At 39.0% G+C, this 14880-nt stretch overlaps 1 protein-coding gene across 2 annotated transcripts; it reads right to left on the bottom strand.

Moving 5' to 3' along the window:
* Positions 1-1110: 1110 nt before the first annotated feature.
* LOC127305683 (phosphoinositide phosphatase SAC2) lies at positions 1111-9651 on the bottom strand. 2 transcript variants are annotated; one of them, XM_051336197.2, is made up of 16 exons: positions 9265-9651; positions 7768-7972; positions 7517-7682; positions 6848-7070; positions 6380-6456; positions 6110-6291; positions 5935-6035; positions 5700-5827; positions 5492-5617; positions 4972-5341; positions 3996-4117; positions 3815-3913; positions 2996-3196; positions 2710-2844; positions 1755-1830; positions 1111-1663 (listed from the first exon to the last, which is right to left on the bottom strand). In XM_051336197.2, exons 1-16 carry the CDS (start codon positions 9334-9336, stop codon positions 1577-1579), a joined length of 2370 nt encoding a protein of 789 aa, XP_051192157.1. In that variant the 5' UTR covers positions 9337-9651; the 3' UTR covers positions 1111-1576. The 2 variants fall into 2 exon arrangements, with proteins under 2 accessions (XP_051192157.1, XP_051192156.1); XM_051336196.2 differs by having other exon boundaries at positions 4972-5347; positions 9265-9649.
* Between the last annotated feature and the right edge of the window lie 5229 nt (positions 9652-14880).

Here is a 14880-nt window from a genome sequence, read left to right as displayed (position 1 = left end):
TTATAGCCTCAACCTTCCATGGGCCCCAGCTGCATAATGTGGTACTCTCAGCATGAATTAACGCCAATGGAAGCTGGCGATACAAGCAAGAGAACAGTGGAAGTGTGAATATCAGAAAGATTCACACACACACACGAAAATGGAATGTTGCGATGAATGATGCACTTTTTTTTCCAAAGAATAACAATTGTGATGCCTATCACTAGTTTCTTTTCAACATGCAAAAAAGAATTGCGCTATCTACTCTCTCGCCTGGTACAAACATGTGACCAAGTAACAGCTTGCCGAAGGAGTTGCGGAATGACATAAAAACGAATTGTAACTTGCAAGAACTCTGCTCTTTGGTAGAGTGGGTGAAACCAGTGTGGTGAAAAGGCGATCGCCTGAAGTGCTGAACCGTCCATCTCTTCTCACCTCCTAATATAGCCTTGCGCAAAAGTATGCTTCTTGGTTGCCACAAGTGATTAATTCACTCACATGCACCTAAACAGTAAATAGTACTACCACACTGCTCAACTCAGAAAGAAAGTCATATGTCGCTCTGCATTGTGTTATACTGCCATAGTACAACCTGCTTGACTGGTTGCATTTTCTTCGTGAATCGCAAACATCATAGTAGAATGTTGACGTGCTCTTCGCCATGTCTCAACAATGACTAATGCTCTTGGATGGTTCGTTCGCTTCCGCATTACGCATAACAGGACTCGCTCTTCTCTAGGTATTCCAGATGCCTCTCAATCCAAAGTATTCTTCTCCACCAATCATCAACAGCGTAAATCTTATGTATGATTTTCATTCTATCTCCAAACTCTGTGCGAGGAAAAATCTGGGTTATGAATCGCTACTGTTGGTCGAACGCTGGTCCTAGGATGGAAAGGCAAGTCTTCCAAACTATGTCAGTTGTGGAGTGAGGAACCCAGTGATTTTATAGCCTAGGCTCTAACTGCACAACGTGGTAACAGTTAGCGTGAACTACCATGATTTATTATCGCCAATCAATGAAATATAACACGTTACAATGGAAGCCCGGGACACAGGAGAACAGTGTAAATATCGATGCTGGTACCAGAAGATGAATACACCCTGCACATGGTGGGCACGAGATCGGAGTTTAAAAAAATCAAGAGAAAGAATGTACTATGTAACCCGCCTCAACCGCATATATATTTACAAAGAAAAATGAGATGCTCCCATGAATAATACAAAGTTTTCAAGAAAAACAATTACGGTATCTACCACTATTTTCTTTTCAATATGTAAGAAAAAGATTACCCTATCTACTCGCCCCTAGTACAAACGACCAAATAAACAGAATTGTGTGCTTCCCGAAGCACTCCCAAATTACAGGCAACGATTTTCTATTTCTTTTTCTTTTTCTGAACCGTTGTGAACACTCTTGTCCTTTTAGGTGGAGTGGGTGAAATGCTGTGAGAAGGCCCTCCCGTCTGAAGTGCTGAACCATCCGTCTCTTCTCACCATTTAATCTGCTACTCCAATCCGTCAAGTGACTATTTGGAAAAGGTCTTGTGTGATCCTCCAAGCGGCCAAGAATGCATGACACAACACCATAGTGGTCTCAAAACCAGAAAGTGTCACCATCATTAACCCACTGCACAAAATGCTCGGGCAACTTCTGACCCTGAACCTCAGCAACTTGGTTTTCCTGAAAAGTTTCAGATTAAGTGATTACTTTTGTTCGTTGGAACACATGAAATGACCATGAAGAGAACCGAGTGTGGGGATTGTATGCTCACCATGGTCTCAGGAATTATGGCACTAATGACATTCTCGGTCGAACGTTGAGCATCTGGCGAGCTAATTGCAATTGACCTGTTCACGGTTTACCATTGATACAGTGAGAAAAGAATATTGTTTTTCTCGACATAGTCAGAGCAGTACTAATGAGCACGAGATGAACAACACCACACACTAACCAAAATGGTTCAAATTACTTTGTGGATATGATTTCTTGTGTTCAATAATGCAAGGACAGGTATGTAATCGCCAGCGAAAAAGGGCTTCAAACCAATACAGAACTACTGTGTTTGATATTGAAAGGATGGTTATGTGATTGCCAGAGCAAAAGGACATCAAACTGATAATAGTAAAAGTTAACTAATGGTATGCTTCAATTAAATTATCTTTGCTCCTTTCATGATTTACCTAGGCTGAGACAAACATAAGTACGTACGGAACAATTTACTGTAATTATGAGGATATAAGAGAGTGGAGATTTGGTGCACATGGGCACCAGTGATCCCGTTTAAAAAAAAAAATCACAAATCACATTTCTGAGTTTCAAAAAAATTTGTAAAATAAATCAGGATGTAGCTAGTAATGTATACCACAAACTTGCTAACTATCAATTGGAAATAATGTGTATTTTTGGCTACACAAAAATGACAAAAATGTGGATCCGAGTGTCACATTTTCAAATCTCAAAAAAATGTCAGATTTTCTCATTTTTGTGTTGCCCATAATAAAAAAAGAATTTTGCAGGCTTGTGGGATATATAATTGACAAAGATCAGAATTGCTTCAAAAAAATCAAAAGTTCTAAATATGATTTATGAACATTTTAATATAGAGGGATCACTGGAGCTCATGTGCCAGAAGAACTTTTCGGAAATTAGACAGTTAAAGAGTAAGATGTTGAGCATGCATGGGAGAGACAATTACAGAAATAGAGTAAAACAACACCAAAATTGACCTTTCATCGCTTGAATTGCCTGAATTTGAAAGCCATTCAGGATCCAGGAAGTTTGAATCGCCCGAACCATTGCAATAATAATATTGACTGTCTGGGACATGATGTATATGATTATCAGACACTGTTGGGGTATATCTGCAATAGGTTTTAGAGAAGAATATACCGGTCAAATATAATGATGAACCTATACTTAATTGAAATACCACTGTTTTACTTTCTAGTAAACTATCAAATACCGACGAAGAATCAAACTTAATGTATAAAGCCTGAATAAACAGAAGCTGACCTTGAATTTGACACCTCACTTTCAAAGGGTTGTGAAATCTCATTTTCGTCCACCAAATCAGACTCCACGTTTGAAGGTTGTAACTCATTAATGGCATCAGGTTGTGCTCCATTCAATAATTCATTACTTCCGCCAGATATAGATGCATTGCTTACACAAAGAAGGCTGCCCTCTGATTTCACTTTTGGTATTGGATTGTCACTGTGACATCAAAATAAATAGTCAATGCCACGAAGGTCCTTACTGATCTACAAAAGGCATGTTTCGTTCAGACTAGACCTTGAACAGCCTTCAAATGTAAGAACTGGGAAAGCTACCCAAAGTAAATGAGCTAAAAGGTCCTCATGGTGCTCAATAGTGTGAAAACACTCGTGCAAATTTAAGCCCGACCAAAACTTTTATGGAAAAAATATATATCTGCACTAGACATCATAATATGACCAATCACTGACTTTTTGCCACTGCCTTAAACAACTAAACACCCGTGTGTATTCAACAGTAGCATAACACTGTCAGGAGATGATAAAGTTTTAGCCCATAAAGGGATTAATATGTAATGCACCATAGTGGCAATGAAATAATGGGGATAAGAATTATTCGCATGCTATCAATTTCCAACAGCACAAAGGAACATTAAAATTATGGTTGTCAAATGACTCCGCATGTGAATGGGTGACTCACAAGGGATTGTTCATCACAGAAACTTTCATTTATACACCAAACTCTTTGGATTGCATGCATGAGAAGCATCACACTAATTTATTGTTTGGATAGACTCAGGTAGATAAGGCCATAAATAACTAGGTGAATCATGTTTACCCTGTATGATCCAAAGGTTCATTGTTATGTTCCTCAGAAGATGATTCTAGCTCCCAGAGTGCAGGATTTCCTTGCTCCGGTTGGAAGTACCCCAAAAATCTGAAAAAATATAAAAAAAACTCAATATTTTATTGAAAAAATGGGTTCTGCAAAGTGGACATGGATACTCAGTAAAACATACAAGTTTATGGCTGCCTGTTTGTTAGCATCTATACAGGCATTGCTATAGTGTCGTTGTAGTGTCCTGAAGAACTCTTGTGATCGTATAAAAAGCTTCAAGTGGCCCCTCTTTGCAGAGAATATCTTCAAAATATTACCAAATCAAAGAAAATTAGAGCGGTGCTGGGTGCAGTTAAACATGAAACAAAATATAAAGATAGAGAAAACAATGTATTAATTGACAAGCAGTAAAAAGAATACATTGGCCACTTAAAGATTGACAAAATACTAGTAAAACTGAATGATGATCCATATTAAATGAATATTTTATTTTTTAATTATGGAGATCTTCACAAAGTAATAAACAAAACATTACAATCAGCACAGTTTTCCCCTTCCTGCATGGGTTCTGTTCAATGTTCAGTACCATGACCAATTACTCTTCGTTAAGGTTCAGAGGCAAGCGATACATCCAGAAACCATAGAACAAATATATGATGACCATTTAACTTTTTGTTGCAGTTCAATAACTTGCGCCCCTGGCATCTTGGGAGACTCTATATGATGCTTAACAAGATAGGGCTATAGCACATCTTATTATTCACATCAAAGGAACCAAGTTTTTCAATAGAACAATGATTACGAACATGATCCATGTATGGTCAATACTTGTATGGGAGAAAATGTATCCGCATGCCCAGATGGCGTACTTAAGCTATCGAAAGAATTGAATGCTTAAACTTGAAATCTGAAACTAAATTTGACTAAATCCCCTTCCCACAATTATAACCAAAGAATATAGAAAAAATATACCGCATTATTCTTTCTTAACCAGCATTTTGGTCATCTAAACTGAAAAGAATAACTCGAGTGAACATTTGTTCCTAGATCAATCCATATTCACTACACGGAATGTCAGAATCACAAATTCACAATAGCTCATCTTGCTGCTTATGTATTAGCTGTTTCAAGAGATATAGTTGGTTTTTGTCAAATACCTTATTATGAGCAGCCGACCCGCTATACTGTACAGCAAGTGTGTCACCCATCCTCTCATAGAAGTGCATTAAATGATGAGCCAAAGGAGCACCTAAACCAAGTTCTGGGGATTCTACACAACCAAGTGCATGCAGCTGATGTCCAAGGGCAGCTAAACCATATGCATACTGAGCAACATTTGTACGATCCAAGCAGTCTATACAGTTTGTCCGTAAGACACCTTTTTGGAATATTGGTGGTTTTAGTTGGGGTAATTCACTGGTTTCAGGTTTGTCTTCTGCAGTTCCATTGCCAGAGGAATCAGAACTGCCTGAAATATCTTCTTGGGATATGTCACTATTGCTCTCATCACAGCAATATGGATCGTGGCTGTTCCTATAAGGAAATAGGAGAATGAAATCAAATGCATAAAGAAGAGCAGTGACCATTCTTGAAATAGAAGAGCACAACAGAACTCAAAGTACCAACTATGTAGCAAATAAAACCATAATGTGGAAATAATAATAAGGATCAACTCACAATAGGGCAGGCCAGTGAGCAGTTTCAGACTCTGAAGGTGGTGCAACTTGACAATAGAAAAACTCTGTCAAGCTCAGAGCCCGAAATGCCACTTTCAAAAGAACATCAAGCACATTTGTAGGTTTCCTGAAACAAAATAACGTCAATAATGCATGCTACAAAATACTAATATGTTGAAATAAAATATGAGAAATGTAACAATCAATACCCTTGAGAGTTTTTATGAAGATCCCAATGTAAGAACCGCAGATGGTTCTCCTCTGAATCAAATTCGTTTATGATCCTTATTGCCTTATCAAATTCCCGACGAAGTATTGACTCCCGTCTTTCGCGTGTCTTATATGTAAACAGTGACAGTAAAATAACAAAACAAGTCAAATTAGCAATCATGTGTCAGGATATCCAAAAATGTTACTACTTCAGAACAAGATGGTACAACTCACCTTAATCAAGTTTAAGATAATGATAGGGTTGCCATATCTTTTTCTAAGATTTTCGAAATGAAGCTTGGTAGCTTCATAATTTTTGTCCTTCTCAGCATGCACTGACAAACAAGAAATGTTTATTTAAAATATGTTGACGATACTACATAGATAATAGGTAAGTTGAGGAGCTTACATGTGATATCAGGTTTAATATGTAACTTTGATGTATCCTGTGACCAGAATAGTGGGATCGAACCCCTGTTCTGCACAACAGAACTTACTTCTGTAGGCCTAGAAACAGCTTCATAAACAATTTGCTCAGTCTCAACATCATTTGCTACCCGGCCCTTCTTATTCACTCCCCTCTTTAAATATCTATTCAACATTCAGTTAAACCATTTCAATCCAACTATCATGCCAAACTAAGAAGAAATATTAAACAAAAAAATTTATATGTGCAAACCTGGTGCCAGCATAATGTCTTGAGCGCCTAGCAATTAGCGTGAACATAACGTCCTTCCCAGATATAGCAAATTTGTCCTAATAATATGGCATAAAAAGTAACATTCAGATCGAAATCTATTAATCTAAGGCTAGCACCTCACAAATTCGTTAGATACTTGGATATAAAGTGGGGAAAAGAATGGATCAAGATTCATACTATATAAATAAATAAATAACTATGTGATTATGTTTAAAAGGCAACAAATGAAGAAAGAAAATTGAAGTTTGAACTAACAGATTGCATTTGGCAAGGAAAAATTATTTCACCTATCTAGTGAACTATTGCCAGATATTAGTGAACTAAAAAAGTCTTAAATCCAGCCAAAGCTATTTCTATTTAATGTCTCCACTTTAGCATAGAAGAAGTTTCTCTTAAAAAATACACCCAAAGGAAATAATAGCAATTAAAGGCTACTTCAGCACAAACCTGCTTAAAAAAACCATAGACTAATGCAACGGTCCACAGGGTACTTCTCAGACAATTGCGTATTCGGCGTGTAAGGAACTCATTCCACACGAAAGTTGACTCATATAATAACCACCCTTCTTGAGGATCAGTTAAATTCTTCTGAAGACTTCTCATGATAGGATATGAGTAACAGAAAAAGAAATCCTTTCTAAGATCAAGTGAGTTCAAAATCTTCTTGTATCTGTGTAATTACAGAAAGAATTAGCTTGTTACAAGAAAATGAAATAGAAATAATTAGGAAATGGAATACTGGGATAAAACAGATAGTGTACTTTCTGGGCAATTGGCCACTAGAAAGTATAAAAGGACCTTACAATTTAGTAACTAGTTGGAGATATGGATCCATTACATAGTGATACATTTGAGAGGAATAAGATGGCACACGACAATGGAAGCTTATTACTTTTTCAAGAGAACAGTTTAATACAATAATACTATACAACTAGAAACTAACTTGAGATTTTCACTGATAAATTAAGTACAATCAATAAATTAAGTTCATAGGAAGCAAAAAAAAAGTTGTTCATATATGTACTTTCATTAACATAATTCTCCTCGATCAACATATACAATTTAAGCACATGAATAAACATTTTCGAGCATGCAAATTAAACGGGGTGCACAAACCTGTTCTCATCCTTGGAACTTAGAAAACTGGATCGAGATTTAGAATTTGCTAGCTCAACCATTGAAGTCTTAGTCACCTGGTACACTGGATGATCAAATATCTCCCCAATTTTTCTCTGTTCGGTGATAATTAACATGTAAAATGGCCCAAGGAACTTAACGAAACCTGAGAAAAAGAACCACTGTAAAATGCACATCTATAGAAGTTAATTAATTCTCGATTTGCACACAACAAGGAGAGAATAACTTACCAATGATGCCATAAAATTTTGTCACAAATTTTACCCCTCCAGTTGACCTGTGGTCTTCATCGAGACCATTTAAAAGTTCCTGGTATTCAGTTTCTGTATAGACAGTAGAACACTCGTCTATGTCAAGTTCTGGTGTTTCTGATCTATCGATCTTGAGTAATCTCCATAGTGTTTTGTCAGAATTAGTTCCAAAAATGTAGAACGTCTGCAAAAACAAGTGAACATATTAAGCCCAATTCTGGTGGGGATAATGAGTTAATGAACCAAGAAACTGATCAATTTCTCCATTGAATTAGTTATTCAAGTACTAACACGGTAAACAGCAAACTGATCTTATGTAAAAATTACAGAGGAATTGAGAAGTTTCACCATCCATGAAGAAATTATGATGATATTACGTGTGAATTAGACTAAATGCTTTGTCACCATTTTAGATGCTGCAAACCTAACAGAGCTGCTACCTGCTAGCATCAAATAACAATACAGAGAAGATCCTTTATGAAAAAAATGCTTCTTAAACTGTATTCAACAATGTATTCAAACCTCGGGCCGTTAAATGGTCAGCCAATCTATAAAGTTGCATTTTCATCATCTATAAATGGCAAAACAAAAATACAGGTGGCGGAAGAAGGGGCAGGAAGCACGCGATGGAGGAAGAGACACTCAAACTCTCGCTTTTTAAGATCAGCGGGCCAGAACAGGATGGCGTATCAGCATAGCTGGCACAGGCGATGGCGGAGCCAGAGCTCTTTGTGCTCAACCATCATGCCTATAGTCTGAGAACTGGCGAGGCAGATACCCCACAACAAGAGGAGGATGAGTGTGTTCCGACCAACCCGGGAAGAGACACGTAACCGCTGAGCATAGAAATCCGCAGCCGCCAGCCATCTTAAAACGAGGAGGCCACAAGGTGAATGACCAATAGGGCAGGGGGAGATAATATGAGAAGGCAGCCAAGTTTCAGATGATGTTTCATCCAAACTACGTCAACAACATCAAGCCCGCAAACACTAATAGTTAGAAACTTATCTCGACTCTCAACAAGCAAAGCTCTGACTCCCTCTGTTAAGTAACCACAAAATAAAATTGCAACCCCTTCAAGGGATCTCCCAATCCACCTCTCACACACATTACAAGTGTTCTTCGAAAGAGCATTTCCAGAATCATGTACTCGGACCACAAAAGAGCATTTCCAGAATCATGCACCCGGACCACGCAAAGGGAACTCTCGCATGCTGAATTAATCCGCAAGGGGAGAAGCTTCCGCCGATACGCAAAGTCGCAAACACCATAGGTTGACATCAAAGCTAAGCTACGAGACCAAGGGGCAAACCAATCATCCGTTGCGAGCAGCAGCTAGAGGTTCCGAAGCAAACGGACCTGAAGGAAGGGCCTCTACGGAAAATCTCTAGCCCCTCACGAATCACAGGAACGAACCGCTCCCTCGCCACGCAACATCACCGGGAGGGAGCGAGGAGCGGGATGCGGAAACCTTACCGACTCGCTCTCGTAGAGCTCGAAGCTCTGCAGGCAGGCCGCCTCCGCCTCCCGCGGCTTCGCCGTCGCCATGGGAACGCCGGGCGGATCAACCGCCTGGGCCGCCTGGGGCCCTGCCGCCGCAGTCCGGAACGGGATCACCGCCCCGCGTCGTCCCCTCGGAACCCCAAATCCCCCGCCGGCAGCTTGAGGTAGAGCATTCGCCGCCGGGCCGCCGCGAATCAGAGCAGCTCCGGCCCCGCTGGCCCCGAGAAGCTTCTAGAGGAGATTCGGCGCTGGGAGAAATTTGGCAGGGATGAGTTGGCGGAGGAGGAGGAGAAGAAGAAGGAGATGATGGTGTGGCGAATAACAGGTTGTTGTTACGGCAATTTGTTAACCCCGTTGATGAGGTAACACGGGCCGTAACACGTCTGGGAGATTTTTTGGGAGGGAATATTCGTGTTATATAGCTTTATTTATAAATGGAGGACAACTACTCTGAACAATCGCCGGCTATGGAGAAGTTTATGCATAGACTTGACTGGATCTCCAGGGAATATATATTGCAAACTACTATATTTTCGGGTGCCACCTATCGCCATTGATTCGAGAGCATTATTGAGGAAAGGGTTAATGTGTTTTTTTTGTATTGTAAGTTACGCGCGTTTGAGTTTTCTATTAAGATATGGCGCAGAGAGTGAAATTTTGAGTTTAAAACATTCCAAGTATTCGACCGTTGTGAAACCATATGTTCGTTGATGGTTTTTGTAGCAGCACACGGGAGCTGGAGAATTCGGTGCCTCGCGATGGGACATAAGAGAAATGCAAATGCTACTATCTTCGAAACGAGAATTACGTAAAGATGCATTCATTCTGAAGAAGGAAAAGATAAAAGTTATAATACGGAGTTCGAATTTCTGTTTTCCCGCGTAAAATAAAACCCTAGGCCCCAGACCACCGTCTTCCCGTTGTCGTTATCCAACTATATGCCAAAAATTCCGTTTTTCACAATGTACGGAAAAACGATGCAAGTGACCACACCAGAAATTGAAATTCATCTTCTAGATAAAAATATTACAACAATCAACTCACAATCCTTATTCAACTATTATGTTAAAAGAGTAAGGAATTCAATGAAAAGGATAAATAGAATAATTCTTGACTAAGGAACTTTATATATGGAAGAAACTGGAATTCAGCTAAAAGATCTTGAAATTTTATCTCAGCGTGACAGCTGACAGCTAACACATCATTAATTTGAGAGCATTATTGAGGAAAGGGTTAACATGTTTATGCATTATAGTCACGCGTGTTTTGATTTTCTATGAACGCGCAACGAGGGGAGTAAAATTCGGAGTTGAGCCTTTTAACGTATTCGTAGTGAAAACAATATGTTGGGTGATAAAATTTTAGTAACATGCTATCTCTAAATGAGAGCTAGAGAATTGGACGACTCGGCGATGAGACATAAGAGAAAAGCAAATGCTACTATCTTGAGTACATGCTGTAAGTAAAGATGTATTCATTCTGAATGAAGGAAAACAAAACGTTATATTACGAAGCTCAAACTTTGATTTCTCGCGTAAAATAAAACCCTAGGTTTCGTACAACGATTCAGTTGTTGTCTTTATTCGACTATACAACATAATTTTTTTCCTTTTCCCAATGTACCGCAAAATGATGTAAGTGACTATATAAAAAGTAGAAATTCACCTTCTAGCGAAAAACATTACAACACCCAAACCATAACCATTGTTCAATTATTTGTGTTAAAAGAGTAAGGAATTCAATGGAATATAAATCGAATGCTTGATGACTAAGGAACTTTATGTATGGAAGGGAAATGGATTTCAGTGGAAAGATGTTGAAACTTTTTTTCCGTGTGACACCGACCATCATTATCTTAAGAGCATTCTTGAGAAAAAAATGATAATATGTTTTACATGATACATTTGACATTATTATAAAGCAATGGCGGTGGCAAAATATCGAATTCAGAACTTTCTAGTGTTTTGTAATTGGTAGTAAAGTTTTAATATTTTTGGTATATTTTTATATAGCATACTAAGTCCACATGAAGAAAAGAGAATTTGACTACTTGGCAAAATATAATTATGATTGTTGTTATCTTCACATAAATGGAGTAAATACTATTGTGTTGACAATTAGTACGTTGAAGAATTAAAGATATATTCAGAACTAGAAAAAAAAGGTATAGTAATGGTATGGATGTTAGGTTATCCTTTCCCACAAGAAAATCATAACTTTTGTACTCAGACTTTGTCATCACTTTTCTCGTAAACGACATAAACCTTTCGTGTTTAGAGTATATGGTACAACGAAACGAGTGGACGTGTCAAAACAGAAATTTGGGCATTAGAGAAAAGCATGTAAAGAATCAAGCTACATTCTTCATTCAGTTATCCATGCTATGAGACAAAGACTTTCAACCATACAACACGTATAATTAAAAGTGTCTATCAGTATGTTGTCTAAATTTTTGCATATATCTTCCACTTTCTTCATGCCTCCGGACCAACATTAACTCCATCTTCATCCCATCTAACTTGGCTTATGAACTACTATGGTTTAAAACCTGCATGCACTTAGGTTCAACTAGAGAAAATTTCAGATAACCGCGAATTAGCAAAAAGGAAATTCTTTTTTTAGATACGCTACATAATAAAACGAAATAGGTGACCAATTCGAAGAACAGGAACACCTGGAGAAAATCAAACAAGAAAACACCCTAAAACCAATTGTATATCCGTTGTTAAACAGCAACTCATTCCCGTTGAAGAAAAAGCAGCAATGCAGTCGATACAAATTCAGAAAGGCAGTACAAACAGGCACTTTGCAGACCATATGCTAGGTCTTTGCAATCGATCCCAGAAATGTGGTTCTTCGATCTGTTGACGAGCCGCAGGAACCGATTCCAGGGTCGACCACGAACACGTCAGCACAGGTGCCTTGTCAACACGAGCCAGCTGGACAGACCGGGCCCGAGCCGTTGACCTGCGGACGTGGCGTGGCCCGGTTGGTGGCCCGGTGTCTTGCGTGTCGGGGCGGGCGCCTCAATGATTGTCGCCTGCGGCCCGAGTCTCTGGAGCCCTACATGGGGTCGTACTCGTACACACGCTACGTTACGTCGTGCCCATGCTGTGGAGAGCGTGCAAGCGAGCTCATTAAACTCAATGTTTTAAAACAGAGACTTTGTGGGTGCATGGCGTCAAGCTATATACTACGTACGATAGAGTGGTGTAGGTTCGTCAGCAAGATTATTGGCATTGACACTATTCCTCCGTGGTGGAAATATGCATAGAGAATATACCTACGTATCCAGACCGCTGTTCGATGTCTCTGATTTAGCATCGATTTCTAAGCAAATTCAAGTTCTTACAATTTGACCGTGACAAATGTTTGCCTCGTATGACAATTGTTCGCACCTTTTACCACGTATCCATCATTTTCTATTCTTCTTCACTCTATTTTTTTCTTCAAATAGACAGGGCGGAGCCGTATGCGTTGATTGGACGGACAACCGGAGGGTTTTTATATTCATTAGCAATGTATCCGATAGGGCGCGGGAGCAATGTTGTGCAACTAGTCAAGTATGCATGTTCCATTGTCACGGCTATAGAATTTGATTCAGTATGGTGAAATTTAAATAATTTGGTAACAACCCCTAATGAAAACACATCCCAATTGTCTGCACAAAAAATACAAAAATATATGTAAAAGTTGTCATGGCACAGATAATTAGGAGGTGAAATCTCGAAATATCATTCAACCGGGTAACTGGTTCTCAATAAGTATCTGATTGGGCGCGGCAGCAGCGCTGTGCAACTAGCCAAAATATGTTGGTTCCACTGTCACGATTACATAGAATTTGATTGAATGTGATGGAACTTACATAATTTGGTAGCCCTAGTGAAAACACATCCGACTTGTCTATCCAATGAGTTGACATGTCCTAATTTTTTAGTTTCCAAAAAATAAAAATAGTTGGTAAAAGTTGTCATGTCATAGCTAATTAGTAGGTGAATTCTTGAAATATTGTTCAACCGGGCAAATGGTTCCCAATGAGATTACAACCCCATTTACTCTTAACTTCCTCTTACATGCGTGAATGTCAACCTAGAGGTATTAAATGGCATGGGACATCACTTTGGATAAGTGGTGGGGCTTCCATAGAACCAGGGGGCATATGCCCCCCATCCCCACCCCAAAAGGTTCATAAAGATCTCCCTAGTTTTAGGCTAAAACTTTAAATACTACTCAAACTTTAAGCATCTATGCCAAGTTAAGACAGTGCGCTCACACTCAACCGCTTTCGAATGGTGTTGAGCAAACAATGGTAGAAATATACATCTACTTCGATCGTTCCGCCTCGGTTGTACTAAGGGACGAGCGACATCATCATGTATGGATAGACACCATGGTGTGCTCATGTGGTGATGAGATTACTCCTATGCGGGGGGAAACTGGGTTAGCTTAAATTCAACGACAATCTTTGGCGTGTCAATGTTAACCCAATGTATCTTCTTCGAGGCTATAGCATTTGCCCAACTCTCTCAAAGATGACATAAATGACATGGTTTGTTGCAATCGGAGATGCTAACGATTCTAGTGGAAACAAAATAATCATTGAATGCACAAGAAAAGACTGATGATTAACTAGACAAATGCAAGCAAGTCGTCGCTGGTAAGATCAATGAAATGCACGAGACATGCTATATCCGACAATGCATAGGACCTCGGTCCCTCGCAACGCGTTACTGATAAACATGTTGTAACTTTCGAACATAAGTTGTATTGAACTGCAGAAAATAAGGCCAACTAGCCATAGTTGTCTTGGTATAGCAAATAAAATGCTTCGCGCTTGTTTGGAATTAATTTTAATACTGACTAGCCATCTATTTATGCCTAATGACACTAAAGGGCCCGATCAAGCTGTTGTTGTGAGCCAAGAGTACATTTCAACTCAGATCAAGCAAAACCTGACAAAAGCTCGTAGACTTGTTTTTCTAGATGGTGAATGTGTGTATATGCTCCAAATCAAGTGTGTCATGCAACTGAGCTATGTAATTATGCCGATATTTTGCAAAAGATATCTAATTTGAACAAACAAACAAAAAGGAATAAGACGTCTTGCAGTATGCCTTTGATGGTCTCCCATATGCAAACCTTATCATGATGGGACAATGGTAGAATTATGACTTTGAGTGACAAATAATTTGCACTTACAAAGTATGCCAAGAAAATGAATTGGAAAGCTAAATATCAATATCAGGTCCAACTTAGGTTATCAAAGGTCACCGCACTTGGAACAAAATTGTTGTTTAGGAGTGAAGAAGGCCTCTACCACGTGTGCCAAGAATCATGATTGATGGCTTCAGTTGCTCTGTTTATCTGCAAAATAACCATCCCCGTGTCCCCTTCAACAATGCGTGTCTTGGTATGGGCTTTGTAAATTTCCCAATGAAAGACCCATCTATCTACTGGTTATGGAAATTAATTATGACATATGTAAGCACTACAAGAAGCATGCGTAAATTTCATCGAAAAGGTGCCCTTAACAATGAGGGTGGACTCTAAGCTTGCAAGAAAACACATGATGCACACAAATGAAGTTGT

This window comes from Lolium perenne, chromosome 6, assembly GCF_019359855.2.
Source record: "Lolium perenne isolate Kyuss_39 chromosome 6, Kyuss_2.0, whole genome shotgun sequence".
NCBI lineage: Eukaryota > Viridiplantae > Streptophyta > Magnoliopsida > Poales > Poaceae > Lolium > Lolium perenne.
This window is presented reverse-complemented; position numbering and strand designations above follow the sequence as displayed.